The 25259-nt window shown below is 46.5% G+C and overlaps 1 protein-coding gene across 2 annotated transcripts in view; it reads left to right on the top strand.

Moving 5' to 3' along the window:
• LOC119174943 (endosome/lysosome-associated apoptosis and autophagy regulator family member 2-like) overlaps window positions 1–25259 on the top strand; it is a 51289-nt gene that overhangs the window by 11130 nt on the left and 14900 nt on the right. For both annotated transcript variants that reach the window (XM_075894921.1, XM_037426084.2), the window contains exons 2-7: window positions 15744–16090; window positions 17175–17322; window positions 17395–17484; window positions 18404–18512; window positions 19364–19513; window positions 23471–23743. In XM_075894921.1, coding sequence (XP_075751036.1) covers window positions 15744–16090; window positions 17175–17322; window positions 17395–17484; window positions 18404–18512; window positions 19364–19513; window positions 23471–23743 — 1117 coding nt within the window. The remainder of the gene's footprint in view (window positions 1–15743; window positions 16091–17174; window positions 17323–17394; window positions 17485–18403; window positions 18513–19363; window positions 19514–23470; window positions 23744–25259) is intronic.

Below are 25259 nucleotides of genomic sequence, written 5' to 3'. Positions count from 1 at the left end.
GTGTCTCGCCCCTGCGACCGAGGTGCGTCGAGAGCACGCGGCGGAAATGAAGACGTCCGGTGCTCGGCACTTCCGCGCGCTCGCCCGCCTTCCGATCGATAACGTCGACGGCGTGGTGCCGCTAGCCTCGAATGCTGCAAGAAACAAAGACACACGGCCACCGAATCTGGGCCCTTTCGTCGTTTGCCCGCGCTGTGGGACAAGGTAGATATAACCTACGCTGGCCTTGGCGCCTTCGCCATTCGCTCTCAGCCTGTCTTCTAGAGAGCTGCGAAGGTCGTATAATGTGACGCTACGGGCACCACGTTTGATCGACTGATGGGAAGTGTCCTATCTTCAAGAGAAAGGGGGGTGGGGGGAGGTTGTACACGGGGCCTACGTGTTGTGTGAAAGCAGGGTGGAGTAGCGTTTAAGACAAATGAGATGAGACGAGTGAGTGAGTGAGCGAGTGAGTGAACTAGGTTCCAAGATGGAGCTTTGGTCTAAATCTCAGTTGGACCCTCTGTTCCGACAATAGCTGTTCAATCTTGCACTATCTCCGCGAATAAGGAAGTAAAAAACTCTCTATATAGTGAAAACTGCAAGGGAAAAACAACAACAAATAATAATAATAATAATAATAATAATAATAATAATAATAATTGGTGGGGTTCATTTTTTAACGCCCCAAAAACCACGATATGATCATAAGGGATGCCGTAGTGGAGGGCTCCGGAAATTTCGACCATCTGGTTTTTCTTTAACGTGCACCTTAATCTAAGCACACGGGCATCGAGCATTTTCACCTCCATCGAAAAATCGGCTACCATGACTGGCTGGTTCGATTTTAATTGCGACTCTCATGTCAGCAGTGTAGCACCATAGCACTGGACCACCGAGTACAACGACGAAATATATGTTTGAAACTAACAGTTACCTCCGTGTAAACACTACGTTCAAAAGAGTCAAGTGGTTGGGAGAGGTGTGGTCGTGATCTAACGCAAATGACTATAAATATAAGGTAAATAAACAAAAACACTGAATCTTATAAGGGGAACTGTCACGTTGTTCAAAATATGTAATTGATTGCAGGTGTGAGCACGTAATGAATATTCGAAACCTTACACATGTATCTATTGTTGTCACAATAATTCGCACACATCGGGTGAACATTCTCCCATGTTTTTTTTTTTACGAAGGAGTCAATACCGGAGGCTTCACATAGCAGGCTTCACGCAAAATCACACACATTTAACGTTGTAGATTACATTTCATACTGCTTGTAGAATTATGTGTTTTTTGTCAGGCTTAACATCGCTAAAGCTAATGCTTAACATCGCTTCTTTCGAGGCTCAGTTTTGCATTCTGACTTCTTAATGCTGTTCGCAAAAAAAAAAAGAAGGGAGGGGGGGTCCTAGAAACCTTGTGACTTTTTTCTATTACAAAACCACGTGAATCCTCCTCGACAAGTCGTCAGAAAGCACTCATCTCGTCAATTGCGCTGAAAAGAATTACAAGCAAAAATCATAGCACCAAGGACAAAAAAAACATGAAATTTAATCATTCAAAAAACATTGAAAACGCTATATAAAAACAAAATGCCGATACACGAAGAGACTCCGCAAAGTGCGTGCGTCGATCAGTGCCCGGCTGTAGCTCGGTCTATAAGTGTATGGGTGTTCTTTTTTTTTTATTTCTCATTCGTTCGCTGCGACGCACGTCTGCGCAGGAAATTTATGAATAGGTCGGAGGTCGGTGAATGTGGACGTACGACGACTAATGACGCACGCGACGTCATGAACTCGGCTTATTGAGAGCGAATGAGGTCATTGAACTCGGGGCAAATATATTCCTGAACACTATATGCACGTTTGATGGATTTTCTCCGATGAACTGTGAACAGGGCTGACGACATAAGTAAGATCGTCACCCCTCATTTTTTTTCATTCTGCTCATGACTACTGTCATTGCTAGAGTCTTGTAGAGTTACTTTTGGAGACGGTGTAAGAGTGAAGTTGAAAAAGTGGAAGGTTTACGAGAAAGCGGTGCAGCCATTACTTACTGCACGCATCTGAGACGATAGGCGTGTGAAGAAATTGCCGCAGATTTACTTAAACAGAATTGTCGTAGTGTGCAAACCACTTAATTATTCTACTGTGTCCTTGTGAGTGTATACTACTACTAAAAAAAAGCTGCTAAAGCGTTCAAATTAAACAGAAAATATAGAAGCATATTACCTCATGATAACGTGAAGAAGAAATGCATTACCATATTTGTTTTTCACTTTCTCGAGAGAAATATTTTTATCTGGTTTCTTTTAAACTATATAACTTTTCACTCAAGCAGAGAACGTGTGTTTGAAAAGTCCTTTTGTTAGTATTTTGAAAGGCTTTGGGTATAAACATTGCTTAGACGCCAATTAAACAAATACTTGGAAGTCGGCGCTAGTTTGTGTTTATTTTTCCTGTTTCGTCTCAATTGTTTAGCGCTGTGAAAACTTACCGCCAGCTGAGCTCAATTGGATCACTTACCGTAGTATCTTTTGAGAGTCAAATGTCTAAATGTATAGCGTGTAAGACGGATGCGTGACACGTAACAAGAGTGCCTGTAGCGCGCAAGGAGGGGTGAATATCATGGTGCTTATATAGGTCGGCGAGCGAAAGCCGAGGTCGCCCCACCGTTAAATGAGAAGGAACGGATGCTCTGCATCGGCTAAGGGATGAGGAAGATTTATGCCGGGGGCCTGAGACAAACGAAATTGGTTAAGGAAGGGCTGGAAAAGTAGGACCGAGAAAAAAAAGTGAGACTTTGAAATTTGGCTTACTGTTTGGACAAGCCGAGCAAAGAGACCTCTACGCAGAGAAAGTATGACTCAAACATTGTGAAGGCGGCTGAATAACTTATAAACTGATGAAAAGTTGAGAACGACCGTGTAATGAGTCATTCAGAGTTGCGAACAAGTGAGCGACTCTGCTGGTTTCTTTTTGTATTTTTTGTTTGCTTATTTGGCCAGCACCAGCATAACGACGTAAGTACATTACCCGGTGGGTTGGTCTAGTTGTTATAGTGCCCCATTAATGCTCCGAAGGCTGTGAGATCGAATACCACCGATGGTGGCCGTATTTGGATGAAATGAATATGCTAGAGGTCCATGTGTTAAGGAACGTCAAGGAATCCTAGGCAAACGAAATTTCCGGAGCCCCCCGCTAAGGCGTCTCTCATATTCATGTCGGGGTTTTGGGACTTTAAAACCGAATGATTATTATGATTAAATATTGAGATATGCAGAATAATTTGCGTCATGGTTCTTTTAGTACATGCGCTTTCAATGCCTGATACTTTTTGTGTTCGTTTTTTTGTGTGCAAAAAACACAAGCGTGCGCCACTGTCTTACCGAATCGTAATGCAGCCTCTCGTACTCTTTCGTAAGCCGGAAATCATCGTCGCGCGTGATCTGTACAGAAACCGTTTTGCGCCATCTCTGATATTGGTTTAAAAGTTTAATAGAAATGCTGCATTTACAATCGCATGAAATCGGAACGATAGAAATGTTCGTCTGAAAACATCCCGGCCAGTCCTGACGCTGGACATATTAACGAGGGCATCGGGCCATTACAGAGAGCACTCGCGAACGAAGACCTCCGTGAATTAGGCTCGTTGCTGGTTATTGTCAAACGCCCTTTCTCTGCCATGTGTTCGCTTTTGAGAAAATGGCGGAAAGTGTCGACCTTTCGAAAGAGCGTGAAAGGTCGACCGAGTGCATGACAGCTTCAAAGGTGCGCGCGCGTGGGAGACACCGGAAGTAGAGAGTCGTCATACGCAAATGGGCTCTTTACCCGAAAGTCGTGCGTCTAACTGTCACCGTGAACTGAAAAGTGTACAGGTACAGACGAGCATCCATTATTTTTCGACAATAGAACACTATAACGTTTTGTTTACGGAAAGAGCTTCGTTTCGTTGAAATTTTATTTCGACCTGTACACCTGTACTTCCCTTTTACGTAACAGCTGTGTAAAGGTGTTTAAGTAATGCAACTGTCAAAAGCTAAACCCATTGTGGCACAGCTTGGGTACACGTAGCCAAATGAGTGTGGTCCAAATATATCATCATCACCAGCCTCATTACGCCCACTGCAGGGCAAAGACATCTCCCATGCATGATCCGCCAATCAACTTGGTCGTGTGCTTTCTGCAGCCACGGTATACCTTCGAACATTTCAATCCCATTGACCCAACTAACCTTTTGTATCCCCTTCGTGCGTTTGACTACTCTGGAAATTCTTTCAGTTACTCTTAATGACCAGCGGTTATCCTGCCTATACGTGGTACATGCCTGGCCCATGTCCATTTCTGCTTCTTGATTTCAACTTATGATATCCTTAACACTGGTTTGTTCCCTGACCCACTGCCTGACCAACGAAACATCTAGATGTGACTATTTGGGTGCGCATATTCAACGCACGTGTTTGTGTTTATGCAGTTGTTGGATGCTGGAAGACTTTTCATACCGCGTTTTCCGGCGCACCGATTACACGCCTTTCGCAGGGCTTCAGGAACTTGCGCAGGGGATACGGTTCGTCTTAGTCTTCAACATATCGGCAGTATATTGCAGTCTGCGCAGACTCTTACTACGAAAAGAGAACGCGCGTTTATGCCGTTCGTTGTCCGTCTTTACGTGGTGAAATGGTCAAGGCGTTCGGTATACTGACCCGGAGAACTACGCGTGGGGCCAATCCTGGCCTCGGCGGTCGTATTTTGACGAAGCCAAAATACAATAGGCCCGTGTACTGTGCAACGTCAGCGCACGTTAAAGAACACCAGGTGGTCGAAATTTCCGGAGCCTTCCCACTATATGGTGTGTTTCATGGTAATATCGTGATTATGGCACGTAAAACCAGATATCACTATGTCACCGATCGGCGGCGAAGAGCATTGTGGGCGATATTCAAAAACGGCGGAGGAAAATTTTGCAACCTTTCGTTTCATACAAGCAGTACAAACATCTTGACTGCTATCGACGCTCGCTATATATTTTCGTTTTGTTAACCCGCCTCATCAAGGAAAGCGATATTTTCGACCCGCTTTAGTTATTTTTTTTCGATCAATAATTCAGTCACCAACGCACAAATTCGTTATTCTGTGGCCTCATCGTGACTTGCTTAGCGTACAAAAAGATTAAAAGAAACAAGAACCATGAATTCGACAAGGAATACAATGACATAATTATGCAAAACAGCCAGCGAGAACCGACATTGCCTAAGCAATATTGCTTTGTAGAGGAACAAAAGCAATGAAGAAAAAAACTCATTCGATGAAAATTCTTGCCGTTCCTCGATCTATTGGTGGTAATGCATCGGGGCATTCAACTGCGCCGTGTTAAAAAGTTGTGCCGGCTCCAGAAGTCTTGAAATATGAACTTTATTTGTAAAGCTCCAGCGAAGCGCTATACGCGCGCGCTCGCACACTCAAGCGCACCGTATAAGGAACGTACAGACGGGATAAAAACCGCGAACAATCACAGGCTTAGAAGTTGTGCAGCCAAGCGTGTAACTGCGCACCACGTTGTAGAAAACACAATGCAAGAACGGAAAGCCCAACGACTTCAAGAGCTAATAAAAGAAAATAGAAAATTTGCCAACATGTGCCATGCTGCTCCAGTGACGCAGAGCGTATAATAGAAAACGGCCGCACATCTGCGCGACTCTGCGGCAAATCGACTTCTTGTGTAAAGTTCACAACTGCGTGTGTATCTATACTGAACGCCGTTCATGTATCGTCGCCGTTCTTTCTCTCTCTGTTTTTAAAATTTTGTCTCGTGTTGCAAACACTTAGCCATCTAAAGCTCATCACGAGTGGCTTTCCTGGGACGACGCCTAATGGAACTGATGTGGCGGAAGATTCGCAGAAACTGAAGGAATCGCTGTTGTTTGAGCGCTTCTTTTTCTTCTCGAAAACGCGGGAAGTGGTGTCGAAACGAAGTGAGCGGTAATCTGTGCTGCGGAATGCCGTTCGTTTCTCCGTCTATAGCGTCACTATATTTCTGTGCCGCTGTGGATGCTACACTTCCAGAAAAAGAAAAGTAATTTTACTTTTTTTTTTGCTAAACATGTGATTCTCACGTGTCTGACTCCTTTTGGAGAGACGCATTGATTCGATTTAAAGGATAGTCACGGGATGCATGACCCTCTAGAAGGGAGTTGACATGTTTTTCTAAAGAGAGCTAAACATCTTCCCGCACCCTTACCTAGAGTCACCGTGCCTCTCTGCAGTGAGTCATACATGTGAAAGTCACATGTGTAGCAAAACAAAAAAAAGTGTCGAATGATTCCTTTTTTGTAGGATTGTATATATATATACGATGCCGTCACCAGCTGTTCACAGAACCGACGGATTGCTTTCGGCCTTTGCTTGGGTGCGTATGTTGGCTGCGTCAGTCACCATAAAACGGCATCATGACGTCACAGCTGCCAAAATTAGTGACGTCATCGTGAGGTTGTTGTCGCATCACATAGTGTTTTTATCTGGTTGCGTCACTACGTGGCATCATAGCTTGGTCAACGGTGAGCCAATACCGGAGGTAGTGTAAAATTACCTTGGGGCAGAAGGAAACCGATACAATCAACTGAGAATAAAATATGGTTTAATGAAGTTTTGAAAAAAAAGAGATTCCGTTTGCCTTCGAGTCGTTATATTGGCGAAAGCGTAAATAATCATGTGAATTTTAAACGTGCTCCAAATTATGGCTGCAGAGATTGCGTCTGTTTCTCTCCTCAACCTCTCTCTCTCTCAATTGTTGTAAACGCATTGAACATCTAACGTATATTAGGTATACCAAACGTTTATCCCTCATAAACATTGCAATTTGCATCGAGAAACAGATATGTGGGGTTTAACGTCCCAAAACCACCATATGATTATGAGAGACGCCGTAGTGGAGGGCTCCGGAAATTTCGACCACCTGGGGTTCTTTAACGTGCACCCAAATCTGAGCACACGGGCCTACAACATTTCCGCCTCCATCGGAAATGCAGCCGCCGCAGCCGGGATTCGAACCCGCGACCTGCGGGTCAGCAGCCGAATACCTTAGCCACTAGACCACCGCGGCGGGGCCATCGAGAAACAGAGTGCACACCACTAATAGCCTAGCACGTGTATGAAGCGTAAAATGTCTTGAAGCGTTTCGTTTTAACTAAGACCACACTGAAGACAACCCCACTTTTTTTAATTGCGACACCAAATACGTGGACACTCTCGGCTGGATTTTACCGCTGACGTTAGAGCCGCCGTCATTCACCGTATATATATATATATATATATATATATATATATATATATATATATATATATATATATATATATATATATATATATATATATATTTGAAAACGAAAGAAAGAAAGATAATCTAGGAAAAGATTCCGCACGTGGAATCGAACGTCCTATTCTTGTTGCTTGTGAGCGCGAGGCGTTACCCCCTGAGCTACGAAGGACCACTTCCTTCAAGGTTAAAACGGTAAGATATTTATATCTACCACTTACAGCTGGCGATGGGCATCTCGAGGGAACTATCGTGTTTCCAACATTCCAGTGAGATGGCGCATTGAGCACGCGTCGCCTAGAGTGCCTCGATGCGCGCGCCCCCGCTCATCAAGGCACCCTAGCGTCGCCAGATCAAGGCACCCTAGCGTCATCAAGGCATCAAGGCACCCTAGCGTCGCCAGATCGTCATGACGCAGCGGCGCGCGTCATGACGCGCATCTCTGGCGCGTATATTTGCTCCGCGAGGAAGGGGGCGGGTTTTGGACGCTCACGCGTGCATGCGCTTATCTCGCGGTGGCGAGAATCGTACGCCTTGGGCTTTCACCGGAACGATTCTGTGTTAGTTACCGGGCCCACAAAGGTCACTACTCTCGTTTCACAGTCTCCGTTTGCGAAAAGGGCGCGCTTTTCAGACACGCTTATTCGCGTTCATCTGTACCTGTGAGTACGTTACGTGCTTCATTTGTGCATGAGAAACATGGGACATGTTTCGACCTGCTTGCCATTTTTCGCGTGACCTTCCGATTTGTTGCTATCGCGTTCATAGCTTCGCCTTTGTGGCAACGCTGTGACTTTTTTAATGAATTTCATATGTATTAGAGCACATGTTTCTGGCAATTTTTGGTTTCTAGATTCTCTAAATCATTTTCTTTAGCTTAAGTTTCTCGAGCATGCGATGGATTACATTGGATCACCCGAAGGACTTGGGCTCAATCACGGGTGCGACGGTCGCATTTTGATGGAGTAGAAATATCAATGAGGCCCCTGTACTGCGCAACGTCAGTGCACGTTTAAGAATCGCATGATGGTCGAAATTATCTGGATCCTACTACTATGGTGTGCCTCATATCCTGAGTCTCTTTGGGACGTTAAACCCCTTAATCGAGAGGTTTCTACCTGCACATGACTGTGTTCGACCCCATACTAAAACTAAATTCCTAATAGGTTTGTTTGTGAGTTACGCAGGTCTAAAGCATTGTTTTAGTGAGGCCTCTCATGTGGCAACTCTGTCTTAAAGCATAACCTTGACCCAAAAGCTTTATTCCAGAATTGGTATGCAGCTTTTAGTCATTTTAGCGGTCGGTATCGGCATTTCGTTGTAATCCTGGCGCAAAACATCCCTCAGAAATGGCCCGCAGGTGGGAAAGGTTTTCTTTCAAATAGAAATGTTTGCTGATAATTTATAAGAAACTAACCCCTCACCCACCTCCCCGTTTTTACCTTCTTCACTGCACTGGTTCTTGCGGGACCTGATTGTGTGACTGCAGCCCACTGTCTTCGGTGAGTTTGAGACGTCTTCTCCAGGCCAGTGAAACCAAGCATTACATTTGCACCAGTAACGCCGATCTATGTTGGGTGTACGTGAGTTCTTGACTAGTTACCCTTAGGTCGCGGGATCGAATCACGGCTGCTGCGGTCACATTTCGATCGAAACGAAATGTCAAGGACCTGTGTGCTTAGAACTGGGTGCACGTTAAAGAACAGCATTTGTCCTTTCCCGAGTCCTTCACCTCGATGTCCCTCATAGTCATATCGCAATTTCGGGACGTAAAACCCCTACGGTTATTAATATTATGTTGGGCGTGTTGCGTATCGTGTTGGCTGCGTCTGCCAGGTGTTCTAGCCCGCTTGCTTCAATATTTCTTCCAGGATAGCGGTTACTTTGTTTCAGCATTCCTACGAAGCCGTCATTCACACACGCGCGCAATGGGTTGTCTACGCGTGGAGTCCGCGGCGAACACACCAGCGGAGAGATGCAGCTGGATTCCACGAAGCACCGAGTGGGAACCGCGACACCGGTGGCGACGCCTGCTGTAACTGCGATCAAACGCAATTCGCAAATTGCCCCACTGTGCCTCGCGACTCTTCTATGGAATAAATAAAGCTTACAAAAGGCATCTTCCGAATAATACACCATTACTCGCTAGCTTACATCAGTAGGCGAGCCGACTGTAGTACATCATCGTAATTAATTTCTGCGCCCTTTGATAGAAGCAGGCATTATAAGTGATCGCTGTTTTGAATGTGCTAAGCTATGCGAGTATGGCACCACGAAGTATCACTGGCGTGTATACAACTGTCTTATGAAGTAAATCTCATCAACTGCAGCCGCAGGTTTTGTTGCCATTATTTGTAGTTTATGTTAAACTTTCATGCTTTCATAGAGGGGTGTAGCCGTAATCTTGTTTCGTAAGGTAATGATTGGAGAAACGGGGGGGCTGAACCAGCCTTCATAAGTGTTTATGCGTGTATATATATATATATATATATATATATATATATATATATATGCGGCGGCTGCATTTCCGATGGAGGCGGAAATGTTGTAGGCCCGTGTGCTCAGATTTGGGTGCACGTTAAAGAACCCCAGGTGGTCTAAATTTCCGGAGCCCTCCACTACGGCGTCTCTCATAATCATATAGTGGTTTTGGGACGTTAAACCCCACATATCAATCAAATCAATCATATATATATATATATATATATATATTTGCCGATTGAATAACTTCAGGGGGTTTAACCCCCTCCCCCGCTTTCGCCAATAATTTTCTCTAACACACTGCTTTACACTGTACACTTCAATTTAACGTTCATCCGAGCTTATTTTCTGTCAGTAAACATTGTTTTGTGATATACTACTCACTTATTAAACATTTGTTGCTTTTATGGTACATTTTAGTTGACGTTCTCTCTTTGAGCCCGTAAGGCTGTGGGTTCTTGACATTTTGTAATTGTAGTGATAAGAAAAAAGGAAGAAGCAATCAAAGAAAATAAAGATAGAATATGTACAGGGTGATATGGCAGGACAGTGTAACGCAAAGCGGGGCTGTGTGTTTCTTTGTCTCGTATTTAGCCAACTAAATAACCAACCCAAACCTTTGTGCACGTACAGCGCGATGATATTTGTACCGTTAAAATGTGAGCGTTGTATTCCCCTGCAGAGTCACTACAGCCACCAGAGTGCGGCACGGTATCAGTGACGCAGAGTGAGGCGAGAACGGGTCTTTCGTGTTCGCAAAACAGGAAAAGCGCGCCGAGGCAGCCGAAGAATTCTTTCATGGCGCGCTGTACGTCGAAGAGCGTGCATGCGGAACGCGAAAAGCTGGGCATGTGCACTGTATAGAGTGTCGCCGAATCGTGTGCCGACGAAGGGGAGGTTTTGTTTTACGAGTACATGCAACGTGCGCTCAGCTGCCTCCAGAGCTCTCTCGGCTAATGCCTGGAATCCCGAACGAGGAGAGCACAAACTTAATCGGCGGCCGCCTCATTAGCGTATGTCCGACGCTTTGTTTGATGTATGTACAGACTCTCGAAGCGCCGAATTATATTTGCCTTCTTTTTTTCTGCCCCCCTTTTTTTTAAATAAGAGATTCGCGAAGAGCAAAGTATGCGCTCTGTGGTGATTAGTTCCTCGCAAAACGCGCGCGCAAATCGAGGACACGTTGATATGCACGAATTCACGAATTACCCGCTCGTTCATGCAAGACATGTCACACCACACCTTTATTTTCTTTCTATACGTACCTACCCGTTCCCAACATTTCTTTGTATTTAGGGCTGAAGCCTTAAATTCTTTATCAAACGGGAAAAGTGGCAGTCGGGGTCGGTGTCAACGCGAGTGATGCAAGAAATCGGTGACAGTGTTAACGCGGTCAAAGAAAGTAATTTGATTGATTGATATGTGGGGTTTAACGTCCCCAAACCACCATATGATTATGAGAGACGCCTTAGTGGAGGGCTCCAGAAATTTCGACTACCTGGGGTTCTTTAACGTGTACCCAAATCTAAACACACGGGCCTACAACATTTCCGCCTCCATCGGAAATGCAGCCGCCGCAGCCGGGATTCGATCCCGCGACCTGCGGGTCAGCAGCCGAGTACCTTAGCCACAAGACCATCGCGGCGGGGGGCTATTGATGTTCAGAATTTTGCCCTTCGGCTCCTATCATACTGAATTGCATGGTAAAAAGGTGGGTTGCTTCATCATGTTGATCTCAACCAGCAGTGCCGCTGTCTGTCTCCTTCTTCCTCTTGTCCCTCGTTATTGGCGCTGTTCTTTATGTGAATCATGTCGTACCAACTCGCCCAAGCAACCACGTTAGCTACTTTCATTTATAGTACATTGGGCTCTTTTAATTGTTTCACCGTTCAGCCATGTGTCATCGTCGTCATGTACGTCTACGCCGTGTGCAACGCCCGAAACAGTGCCGCTGTCTGTCTCCTTCTTTCTCTTGTCCCTCGTCATTGGCACTGTTTTGTATGTGATCTCAATCAACTCTGCCATCACCAAGTCATGCACTCATAAGGTCAGCCATAGCTTCGACCACCAGATTTCACGCCTTTTAACATTGGGCTTACTTTCCACCTTGCTTGTTGCCATGGGATCCTCCATTTTTAAGCAGATTGGCACTATCCCCTGCGTTTCACCAAAACAGAGGCTCAACGTGTATGTCGTTATGTCATAGATTCACACCATTTTCCACAACGTTAAGAGGGTAGGATGAAAGCACGGTGTAAACCTCGTCTTCACGGCGCCCCTGAAGCTTCCACGTTTGTGTGCTCTTACGGGGGAACAAACGAAGAAGACAGCGTGCGAAAAGATGCATAATAGGCCATTTGTTCTCTGTGCTACGAAGTGGTCCACAAGATTCCACTCGATTGTGGAAAAGCTTACACCGGCAAAACGGGCCGATGCCTGAGCGATACATTAAGGGAGCACTCGGCTACGATCAAGGCTCTGAATGACGGAGCGCGCCTTCCTATACGCGCTGCAGGAGGTGCAGTTGCACAGCGCTCTTGGAGGAAGCCGGCGTCGTGAGTCAAGAAAAGGGCAGGTGTGGCAAATTCTAGGGGCGGACCTAATTAAGATTGCATCAGACGCGTGTATCAGTGCACCTGCGGTGCACTTGAAGATAAGGAGACAGAATTCCTTCGCAGCAGTTAAATCTTCAAACTGATTAAGTAAATGCCTCTTCAATATATCTTAGATTGTTGCCAGGTTTGCCGGTGACATGGCAAAACTTTTTTGGGACAGTGTCAATGCGCCTGCGCATAAGCTTTCTTGGCGTGAAGCTTTTTCGAATGAACTTAACTGCAAGGGAGCGTCCTTGCTGTCGTGTGTTCTTTTCCTAACTGAATCCGTGCTCTGCTAAGCAAGAAATCATCATACGATGACGTCGCCATGACATCACGGGTTCCCCAGTTCGGGACGTCATCATTACGTTCACAGGCGTGCGCAGGGTTACCCTTCAGGGGGGGGGGAGAATGTCGCAGCGCCCCCTCCCTATTATATGGATGTCACCCTTAGGTGACTAGGGTGGACCATCCTGCCTCCACCTCCTCCCGTGTGCTAGCCTAAGATGAGGTGACTCTGTATCGTCTTCACGTTACATCGTCGCTTGGTCAAAGGTTGTCGGATCTCGGAGACAATGCAAGACCACGTAAGGTGCAGAACGTTTCCGATGCCTCCGATCTTGGAGGCAGTGCGAAACCACGTTACGTACAGAAAGCTTTCGTGGGAAACGAATGTGTACAGTTGTCTGAAAAAAAAAAAAAGACGATGACATTTACTGTCGAGTCGTCTTTGGCAAATACATAAGCGACTGCGTAACTATTTTAATAGATACATCTTTCAGCAAGGCAGACCCTAGGGAAAACTGTGAAATGGTCATTTTCAGCGCCACTGGCCGAAATATGGCGTCGATAAAATTAATTACTGACAAGCAGCGCTAGTACTGGAAAAGTGCCAATGTCGGCTAAAAAAGGCGTATATATACAATGAGTGCGTACTTGACCACGGTTCCATTTTTGCTTTAAAATAATTTGTGTAAAACAGAACACAAATCCGGTGACATACGCTACCGCTGTCTAAGTAAGCATTACAACACTAATTATTCGCGCACCGTTTTCTAATCTTATTAATTTCCAACGGCCACCTTCAACTTGGAAGAGAGCACGAACTTAACAATTATAATAACGAATCTAGCGGTGTGCTCGCCACCGCATCCCGGGGTGGTGCTGTATTTCAGAAACTCCACCACAACTTCCTGTGCTTTGCGAGTTTGCGAGATAGATTGAGCTCATTTCTGGCACCCTTGTCTCACGTAGTGCGTCAGACGAGGCTCTTTACGTCGTCAGCGCGTGAAAGCGCAGTAGGAGTTGGTGTGTGAATTATATATGCCGAGAAAAGTCGCACAAAACACGTCAAAGTGTATTCGCTGACATTCACAGAGTTACTATTCCCCCGTAAATGTTTCATGTTCGAGTGCCCATTAAGCAAACGACATTTTACTTGCATAGATTGGCGTAAATAGGACGCCTCATTACGCCTATTATAATCTATTGGGCTCTTTCATTCACTCGAGCACGCTTGACAAGCTTCGCGTATTCGGCCCCTATAAGTACCAGGCTTACACAATAACAATAAAAACGAATTGAAACAGTCATTTGACTATTTTTGTGAATTCTGACTTGCCACGTATGTTACTCCCTTTAAAAAGTGACGTTAACTCTTTTTGTAGATCATTATACTCTTGTAGGAGAGCCATGACATTCAAAATAGAGTTAACATGTCTTTTCAAAGATACTCATATGCATGGCAAGTCAAGGCTCATCGAAAAAATTTACACGTGCTTGTTTTTTTTTTCTTAGAGTGTGGCGCGATATCTTGATCTGTGTCAGTTGGTTAGCATCTGATTAGAGCATTAGAATACGTAGCTATAAAACTATGACGAATGCAAGAGAAAGATACGAACAGAGGGACATGGTTTGGCTCGTGCACTTCACTAAGCCTCTATGTGTTTTACTGTACAATTTTATTCCAACCGGTAAAGTCAGTCCCGCGGGCCTTGCCCGTCTATGGTTCATCTTTGGAAGGCAATTCCTACTGAGACTCTGCGATGTCTGTCTGAAAACCTTTACATGTGCCGGAGTAACAAGCGTTGACCTGTGCACAGACAGGCCATGTTTTTTGAGAAGGCACGCTTTCAGGAGTGCAATTAGGGGCCGCCCAGTATCGTTAAGGGGTCACAGAAAGTTTTAATCGAGGACAATGGAGGTGGCATAAGGGAAATCGAGTGAACCGTGTACCGTTAGGACGAATGAAAAAGAACCTATATAATTTCTAATGTCGCGGGACAATAGCCGATACACTTCAACGCTGTTGCCACTCTTATTATAAAGGACCGGGGAGGTATAGTAAGAGGGGTGAGACATATGCAATTTATATCGCCTTGTTAGGACTAAGGTCTCTTGGTTAAGTGTAGCTATAAAACTCCCTTCAAAGAGACCTCGTCAGCTCTCATGGGACAGCTGTGCGTCCCATGGCTATATGTGATAGTTGTATACATGGCAAACGAAAAAAAAAAATCAATGCACTGCTTTATTATTTTTTTCTTAGAGAGTAGGCTTAGGCATAAACGTGTGCACAGGGTGAGGGTGGCAGAGGAAGAGGCGCCCCTCTTAGTCACCAAAGAGGGGGATGCAAGGTCTGTCTCACACGTTGGCGTAATGGGGTGGGGGCGCTGCAACTCGGGGGGGGGGGGGGGGGCTAAGTCAGCCCCATACATTGACGTAACATGGAGAGGGCCAGTTCAATGTTTAAAGTAAGAAAACACTGACTTCTGTATCTTTCACCGGAGGTCTTATTAACTTCAAGTGAATGAAAAGGGAAGTCGACAATATTTACGGGATCCTAATATCCAGGTTTATTTGTTGTCGGCCTAGATTGCGCGTTCAATGAACTTCTGCCCTAACACTTGTGATTTACGCACCTGTCATGCTGACTCAGTGATTATCGTTCTTCTGTTGAAGTAAAAGTCAGGTTCGATACCCGGTATCTGCTGACCATTGCACGATGTCTCACATGGACTGTGCATCGCTGGCATATCCAGCGCATCAACCATAGTAATAGCAATAATTGTTGGGGTCTATCGTCTAAAAAGCAGAAGGAGGGAGAGGGGGCCTTCAGAAATCGCAGCCACCGAGTGTTCTTTAACGTGCGCATAAACCCAAGCACATGGGCCTCTAGCATTTTCCCCTCCCCTGAAAATGTGACCAAGCCGGGATTAGAGATCGCGACTTCTGTGTCGCCAGCAGTCAAGCATCTTAGTGCACTGTAGCACCATTAGGCCAAGGGTAATATACAGCAGACACAGTCGTGAATTTCGTGCACCCAAGGTCCGACTTCTAGCACTGACGTCCCCCCTGTTGTACTACTACTTGCAGAAGGACTTCCACTACGAGTTCACCGAATGCGACGACCAGGGCGGCCGGTGGCGCGTGTCCGTGCCGCGTCCGCAGACGTGCGTGGGCGGCGCGCCCAACGCGCCGCAGCGGGTGGACGACTGCACGACGTCGTGCGCCGCGGGCTCGTACTTCGACCGGACGCGGCTGGCGTGCGTGCGCTGTCCCGCGGGCAAGTACTCGCTCGGAGGGGGCCTGCGCTTCAGCCAGTGGGACGGCGAGCTGCCGCAGGGAATGCACGTCCTCACCGAGGCCATCGAGTCCAGCTTCCGCAGGACAAACGGCACCAGCGGCGGCGCCGCCGCATCGAGCGCCGTCAACTGCTCGGCGTGAGTGGCATTCGTGTTTATCGGTGTACATGGAAAAGCGATTCTCTTTAATTAAATCTTTGGCTCCGACTGCTCTTTTCTTTTCTTGCGTAATAGTTGTTTTCGTAGAGTAGTGGACAATAACAATGTTGTACAAGGCTGAATCTAAAAGACTGGTTAGAAAAAAGCACAGGAACCATTATTGTTTGTCGTTTTGTTTTAGTCTCCTTTAGTCATTATTACGTAAATGCAAATTAATTAAATTGCACGAAAAATCAGGTTTCATGTCGGTGGGATACGCACCTACAACCGACGAATAACTCGCAGGTCATGGTTGGGATCCCACGGTGGTGGGAAAGGGAAGAGAAGGTGAAGAGGAGTGAAAGAAGGGAAAGGGTAGAGTTTAGCATAGCCATGTGCAGTAGAGTATAGCAAGGGGATGATAAAGAGAAGGAAAGCTCAAAGAGGATAGATTTGAGAGTGAGAGGAATCATTGCACAGCCGTGTATGTAGTACAATATAGCAAGGGGATGGAAAAGTGAAGTGAGAGTGAGGAGGGTATGAAAGAGGAGGGGAGGGCATAGCATACCGCAGCAGTGCTTAGCATAGCAAGGAGGCGGGAAAGAGGGGTGGGAAAGGAGGTCAGATTGGGAAGTGAGGGGAAACGGCGGGAACTGTGTGTGTGTGTGTGGGGGGGGTAAAACATAGCATAGCCGTGCATACAGTGTGGTGTAGCAATGGGTGGGAAAGGGAAGTGAGAGGTTGGAGGAGTGGTCTGATGAATAGGAGGAGAGTAAGCTACTGCATCACAAATGAAGGTTCCATTTTTCCTTGCTTGCCTGTGAAAGCGGGCGTCGCCGAAGAGCTGGCGGCTTAGCACTTAACGCAGTTCTCACCGTTGATCGCAACTGCATCAGTTTTTTTTTCTTTCGTGCCTGTACGTTTTTCTTTCTTTTCTATTCCACGTAAGCGCTTGAAATGCGTCAAAGATACAGGTTCGTTCGTGGCGTTCATTTATTATGACGCTGTCGAAGCGGCCCTTTCGCGTGCATCACTCGACGGTCACTAAATATCCGCCGCTGTTCTCGGTGATGTGGCGGCGCAGGTACGGTTGGAAGGCGTTCCAGCCTTACGTGGCCTCCCAAGGGGGACCCTGCGTGTCGGTGCTCACCTACTCTGCCAAACTGGTGAAGCCCGGCGTGCTCACGTACACCTACCAGTACACCGACGACACCGTCATCTTCAACTTCGAGGTGCGTTCGCTGAACCCTCCTCTTACTCTTGGAACCTATACGCTCCTTTTTTTTTTCTAACAATCACTGCAGGCGCAAAACGACCAGTGTCAGAGCATCGAACACTCGGAGAGGTACAAGTGGCCTCAGACGACGGAGGAGGGAAAATGGAAGACCATGAATGTAAGTGGATAAAATATAGACACACGAGCGCAGAGAAGCTAGCAGTCCTGGATCCGTTGTGTCTAACTCCGTCTTTGCGTTTATTTGTTTTCTGTGGCCTCCTTTTTCGCGATGCCGCATCGCGCTTGCAGCGCTATGATTCCAGGTAAATAATGTACGGACTCAAGCTGAAGGGGGTTACAAAAACCGCAGTTTCAGAACAAGTTCTTTGGCTTAACTCATCACATAAAGACATTCCCGTACGATGTTATCATCGAAAAGATTAACGTTATTGTGAGACCAATTATAATAGTGTATAGCGCACCCCGACATGGACACAAAAAGAGAGACGCACACACACACAGCGCTTAACCCCAACCAACTAGCCTGGCGACGTGCCTTAGCAAATTTATTTTATTGTGAGACGTTGAATGGGATGTGTACTGGTGCTCGCTTTGAAGTATAGTGATAATAATATAGTCAGTTTAGTGACCGTTGTGGTCGTTTTCACAAAAGAACGTGTACTCAATGCGTACTAATGTTTCGGTGTGACGTTACATGTCCTATATGCAATTGAGGTAGGCTCTTAAAGACTCAAGAATAAAGCAATTACTATAAGAGACAGTAATACCATTCCATTTGAGGGGCAACATAAATTGCGATTTCATACTGTATCCGTAGTACTACGCAATGAACTAGTTAGTCTCTAAAGGGTGGAAGTGTGGGCGAGTTGGTGTCGCATAATGTCCAGAATTATCGATACTAAAAACAAAACAAAATAAAGTGACCGAAAAGGTAAGAAATGAAGAGGGGTGCGTGGCGCTAGAAAAATTGATCTGTCCGTGTTCGATATTTACCATCTTTCCCCGCGTGGCTTCCCTATAGGGATAGTAGCGCTTGTAACCCGCGAGTGCAATGTTTAAGCTCCCCGTTCTCGCAGGTTAACCTACAGGCTGGCTTGAATGTTCTCTACTGGAAGACGGTGGGCATGGACGCCGGCGAAGGGAAGACCAACAGGCCCGTGAAGATCAAGAGCATCGAGATCAGCGGTATGTCTCGCCTTCAAGCGCAGTGCTTGCGTATAGCCAACGCCTCCTATATTAAGATGCCTGACGAATGGCTCGTGTTGCCAGCGGAGTCACCCTGCCTTCAGTTTTGAGCAAGCACCATGCAGTGGCGCTTTAGTGGATATTCTTTAGCAGCAACAGGGGACATTCCTTAGCAGTAAAAGGAAGCTTCACATTATCCTTGAACAGTGCTTTTAATATTGCATCCTTGAAATATAACAGAGAAGCTTAGCTAAGGATAGCACAACGAGCAGTGGCGTTGGTATGACGTGTGGTGGAGAGTATAAGGAAGTTGGAGAGATTACGCAACGCTTGAAGCAAGCTATTACTGGTGTATTACAGTAACGAAAGAGTGGTGCCTGGATAATGTAAATGAAGGCAAAGGGGGCATATAAATACGCATTGTAGGAGACTGATATGTGGTACTGCGCTTAGGTTTATGATTTTATATTTGGTGTGGCTGCATTGAAGTTAACGCAAGAAACAGCGCCTTTTCAGCGTAAAGGGACATTAGAGAGAAGCCATGACGGCAGTTCTTGGTTAGTTAATCCGACTGTTCGTTCACCTTAGCCACGCTTCTGAGCATGGCTCGTTGATAACTGAGCCACCATGACTCAGCGATCAAGCCTCAACGCAAGGAGACATATGATAGCAGGCATGACGCCAGTTAATTAATTAAACTATTCGTTCATTTTAGCAGCACTCCTGAGCAGTACTCCTTGTCTCTTGAATCGCCACGGTGTGTTTCTATCATCTCATCGCTCCACTATAGGTTCGCAATGGTAGTTTACAGTGGATGTTAAGTAATGCCATTGTCCCAACGGCGTTCGCAGGTGTGGCCTACACGTCGGAGTGCACCCCGTGCGCCCCCGGCACGTACAGCGACTCCGAGGGGGCGGTAGAGTGCAAGCCGTGTCCCCTGAACACCTACTCTATCGGCGACGCCTCCCAGTGCAAGGCGTGTGGACCCGAGGAGTTTGCCCGTGAGTTTACTACGTATAGGGTCACGCACAGTATACAGATCACAGATTTGTACTTACGCCTACGATGCAAAGGCGACAATCACTGGTCGCGCGACCAAGTGAGCGGCAAAGCGACTCCGTTGGCTCTCAGTCAGTCCCCCTGCTATATTTTTCTGCCCAGTGACAGAAATGTGGCAGCTTGTGCTAGTTGGTATGGCATGACTATAGTTATAGCACGCGAACAAAACGACGGCACAGTGTCTTTTGTGTCCTTCTTGTCTCTGTGTCGTCGTTTTGTTCTCGCGCTATAACTATTACCATGACGGAAGTCGCAAAGCTCTGAACCAATCACATGCGCAGAAACAGGGCGTCGGCTTATTGTACAAGGCAACATGGTAGTGTGAACCCTATTTGATAAGACGTGAATCCTGTGAATCGACGGGTACAAGTCACACTGAGATGTGAACATCGGCCGCCTTGCATCGCTTTTTGGTCTCGGGACGCAGATGGCCGCACGACTGTGAAAGTCGCAAATGTGAATGAGCTTTAGCGTGCGTAGCCTCGACCATTAATTATGAGTAAGAAGTTGATCATTGATGGAGTAGCACCAGACAGTGGGGCATGCAGTCAAGTACTACAGTTTCAATGGGTGGAGTGCCTCTTATCTGTGTATTTGAAAGCATGTATGAAAACAATGTCGACCATTGGATTAACAACAAAAACAAAAAAGTCTAATTTTAGGTATACCTGTTTTGTTTTGTTCATTCTTAATACTATGAGCTTCTTTGATATAAAGGAAAATGTACCTCCTAAATTTTTCTGTACACCGATGTCCGCATAACTTCCGCATACTTTCCGCGTTCATTCATAAACGCAAGTATTGAAAAAGTCATGGCTGCCCATCCGGAGATAGCTAACGACGGTGAACACAAAGTCAAAGTCGACACGAGTGAGAGGAATCGGCGCCTTTGTTCTAATTCGAACGGATACGGTAACGAATACGTTGGCACACGTTTGACATACGAATGCTTAAGCACGCACTGCAAGCGCACTTGGTCATTCTATGAATTGGGCCCGAAAACGGTACAGTTTATTGAACTATGCCTACGCCTCAAGGAATGAAAAATTTAAAGCTGTCATTAGGAACTACCCTACAATAAAAGCAGAATGCTCGAAAAATACAATGATGTTAGTGTTGAGAGAATGCGGAACACGGTCTATTGATAGGGAATTTCCATTTTGTACCTGGTTTTCCACCACATCGCGAATTTCAAATGGTGGTCACGTGCACAAAAAAATTCTGCTGCTCCAAATATTTTCGCAAAATACTGCAAAACCTCTAAGAGTGTAATAGTGTAAATTTACCTGAGAGTGTAATTTTTACAAGTAAAAAAAATCCTGTGCTTTGGCGATCGGCACTGTTGGGACAGTTGGCTTGGAACGACCCAGCTGACAGATTTTATGAGCGGCATCATGTACGCGAAAAATCCGGTGCCGGTGAGCGTACGCGAAATGCAGTCCACGATGGTGCACAGGTCAGATGCCCAGCATGCTTGGGTGTGTCGTTTTGCAATTCTGGATTCTCTCTCGCTAGTGGCCTAGTCGGAGGTCGGTCACTTCTGGTATGGGAATCCGATCTTTTGTCGAAGCGACTTGTCGATTGGCGTTGTCACATTTTATTGTTGGCTGGATGTGAACGCGTGACCGTCGCTGTTGCCTGCAGTGACCATACGGTTGCGTATTGCTAAGCACGCGGGTGAAGGTCCCACTCTTGGCATGGAGGAAGGAAGTGGTTAGGAGAGAGCACTGTGCAATGAAAAAGAAAGAAGGAAAGAAAGAAAGAAAGAGAGAAATTGATTGATGATTGATATGTGGGGTTTAACGCCCCAAAACCACCATATGATTATGAAAGACGCTGTAGGGGAGGGCTCCGGAAATTTCGACCACCTGGGGTTCTTTAACGTACACTCAAATTTGAGCACACGGGCCTGCAACAGTTCGCCTCTATCGGAAATGCAGCCGCCGCAGCCGGGATTCGATCCCGCGACCTGCGGGTCAGCAGCCGAGTATCTTAGCCACTAGACCATCGCGGTGGGGTAGAAAGGAAGAAAGGAAAGAAGAAAGAGAGAAAGAGAGAGAGAAAGAAAGAAAGAAAGAAAGAAAGAAAGAAAGAAAGAAAGAAAGAAAGAAAGAAAGAACAAAAGAAACGCACGCGCCAAGTTTTGCCTGCCTCCATTTTCCTGATGGGGCGAAACTCCCGTTTTTTTTTTCTGTTTCTTTCTAACGCAGACGCGCGCGAATAAAAAGGAGAGTACTGTCCGACTATACGTGGGACCAGACTGAAATAGTGTGACGTCCAGTGGCAAAAAAAAAGAAGAAGAAAAAAAAAACCAGGTTGGCAACGCGTGACGTATCACAGCTGTCTGTCGATGGGACGGCGCGCCAGAAGGTGCTGCGATGCGAAGCGTACTGCGCGAGAATGAGGCGAGGGCGAGCGTGGTAGCTGTTGTCATGGAAACGACCAGGTGGGGCTCTCTTGTAGCGCACGCACAAGCGTGCGCCGCCGTTATCGGCAAATTGAAAGCTGGGGTCGGGAAAGCTCTTTGCGAGGCGTGACGTCGCGCTAACGGCGGGCACGTTATACACGCCCTGCCTCGTTCAAGACCACTCATCGTGGGGAAGTTCTAGGGCTTTCGCGAAACACTGTGAGAGGCGCTGTTGCAGCAGCCATGAATGGCTGCACTTGAGAAGCCGTACTGTAGATTGACAAGTGTGCGCTATAGGGAATATTCTCGCAAAAAAAGGTCGAAAACACTCCAGCCGGTTTATAGAGACGCCGACTTCGCTTTTCCTCTTAACGTATGTCTGAGAAATTGCTTTTCTGCTGTCGAGATTTTACGAACCTCCGGCATCATCAGCGTATTGGACGCATAGACATCTTGTTTTTCTATTGATGTTTGTCGGCGCGTTGATTATCTGTCGTTGACACTCGTGTTGCCAGGGACAACGAACCAAGCAGCTTCACACTTTTTTTTTTTTGGCTGCACGGAGTGTGCGCGCTGAAGTCTCATTACTGTAAAACGTGCCTTCTGTCGTACACGGTTAGCTGTTTACGGACGACTCCTATGGAAACAAGTTGTTGAAACGTCGTAGCCGCGCAGCTCTCTCACGTTCTTTTGCACTTAGCCTTGTTTACGAAGCTTGGATAGTGAAATCAACTAGAAGATGCACGTATTTTTTATTCATACGTAATATTTCAATGTATTTATTACAACTAGAAAAGCCATGGTAGGGGCCAGTTGGTTGTACATAGTGTAAACTTTTGCGTGCTGCAATGAAAGAAAATCGAAGCATTTCCTTCGATTTTCTTTTATTGTAGCGCGCAAAACTTTACACTAAGTACAGAGCACACCATGCAGGATCGTGCGATAACTTTTTATATCCCCAGTCTGGCCGGTAGTGAAACTATCTGTGGATTTCACCCTTAGTTTGCATCATGCCTTGGTGCGATGTCCTACATTCACGGTGGATTGCCAGCGCTCATTAGCACCCTACTATAGTAGAAGGAAAGTAGGGTAAATTTAAAGACTCATTTTTTTGTTAGACACGATATTAATAAGAACTGACGGACAATTATGCCGAAGAAAGTATAGGGGCCCGAATGTTATTACGAAGGAATTGTAATGCAATTGTGAAGAAAGAAAACTGGCAGTAAAGATAACTTGCTATGAGCTAATACCGAACCTGTGACGTTAGAATAACGTGTCCGGGGCTGTACCAGCTGAGCTACCACGGCGGCTATCACGCCTTCCAGTTTGTACGGTATGTATGTGCATTTAATGACGCGTGTACAGAGACACTTGAAGGGCCTCGCTGGTATACCTTACGCGTATAGGGAAACGGCAACATGTATCTGCCTATACGCACGTAAGGACTGGTCGCCATCTCATTTGTATGCTACGCATGTCTCCTTCGCAGTTCCCGGCTCGTCGCAGTGCGGCAAGCGTCCGGCGTGCACTCCGGACGACTACTACGAGATTCGTAGCCCGTGCGACCACCGCACCAACATGACCACCGTGTCGTACGACTGGGTGTCGCCCAAGGTGTGCGACCAGCACCACCCGGACTCGGTGCACCTGCCGGTCTCGGGCATGACGGTGGCCTGTCCGCCCTGCAACCCGGGCATGCACCACGGGAACCGGCACATGTGCGACTACTGCCCGCCGGGGAACTACTCGGACGGATACAAGGGTGAATTTGTCTTGTAGAGCAACTCGATTTCCTAGTCAAGATGTTTCTTGTTAATTTATTTGATAGAAAACATGCATTTGTTTGTATTTGCTACCACTCGAATAAGGACTGTTTATATTTCTATTCCTTTATTCACACTTCTGGCAGTTCCTGTTTGACTATGGTACCCGTGTAAGCTAACACGTGATGTTGTAATTTTCTGAGTACTGTACTTGCGGTATGTTTCTGCTTTGCTGCCAGGGTGTCACGACCAAGTCAGGCTTTTACTTAGCCTTTAGTCGTGTCCCCCAAGGCAATCTTGTTCAATTTTGCCTTGAATAAAAGCAAACCAAACCAAACCAAACACAGTGCACATCGTTCTCCGAAATCGTACACCATGAAGTTTCATGCATACTTCGAAGTCGCTATTAGAATAAGAGTCCAGATATACATAATGAAAGGTTATCTAAAACTAGTAATCAATTGTAGCAGCGTCACAAACTGGACGATTGAGTACATTGTAAGTGTTACGTTATTGGGTGTTATAGTGGGCAGTGGGTGCACTACGCGTTAACTACAATACCTAACGTTGTGTTACGTGTACTGTAACTTGACTCGTGGCGCCGCACGTTACCTATGTTATTGTGCATAACTCGCACGAGAAAGAAATACAAATAAATTCAGTGCTAACGTCGACGTGCATACCTAATTTTGGTGTTCAAGGTGGCTGCACGACCGTATTTCATAAAAATGTGGAGAAGGCGTCTTCATGGCAGTACACCTTGATTGCAAACAAAAACAAAAAAGTTGGTTGTAGCTTCAGGGTGAAAAGCAGGAGTGGGTCAAGCTCGAGAAAATGCGGCACCTGTGGATCGCTTCTGCGAATTTCGCTGCGCTTGACGAAACTAAACACACTCATGCGCAAAAGCATTAAACAAGTCCTTGGTTTGCCACAAAACACGAGCACTTCCCGTCTCGACCAACTAGGCATGCACAACGGCATCGATGAAGTGATCGAGGCCCAGACCACGGCCCAAGTGATCCGCCTCTCCTCCTCCAAGGCAGGCCGCCGACTTCTAAGCGAGGCCGGCATGTCCCCACACCCCTGCCTTGAACGCGCAGTAACCCTCCCCAGAGTTGTCCGCGCTACTTACATGGTAACCCCATTTCCACGAAATGTCCACCCACAACACAACGAAGGCAGACGGCTGGCCCGCGCTCGCGCGATCCTCAACCGTACCGCCGCGAATCGCAACTCTACCGCATTCGTCGACGCGGCGCAATACGGTAACTCCTCCTCTTTCGCACTCGCGGTAGTAGATGGCGACGGAGCCCTACGCTCAGCCGCCTCGGTTAGGCTATCAACAAGCGCCATAGCCGAACAAGTTGCTATAGCTTTAGCGATGACCGACCCCTCACTCACTAATGTCTTCACAGACTCTCGCGCCGCCATTCGGGCTTACGAAACCGGCAACATCGCTCCAGAAGCAGCCCGCATTTTACAAACACGGAAATATACGGGCTCGCACTATACCTC

This window comes from Rhipicephalus microplus, chromosome 5, assembly GCF_043290135.1.
Source record: "Rhipicephalus microplus isolate Deutch F79 chromosome 5, USDA_Rmic, whole genome shotgun sequence".
NCBI classification, from domain to species: Eukaryota; Metazoa; Arthropoda; class Arachnida; order Ixodida; family Ixodidae; genus Rhipicephalus; species Rhipicephalus microplus.
This window is presented reverse-complemented; position numbering and strand designations above follow the sequence as displayed.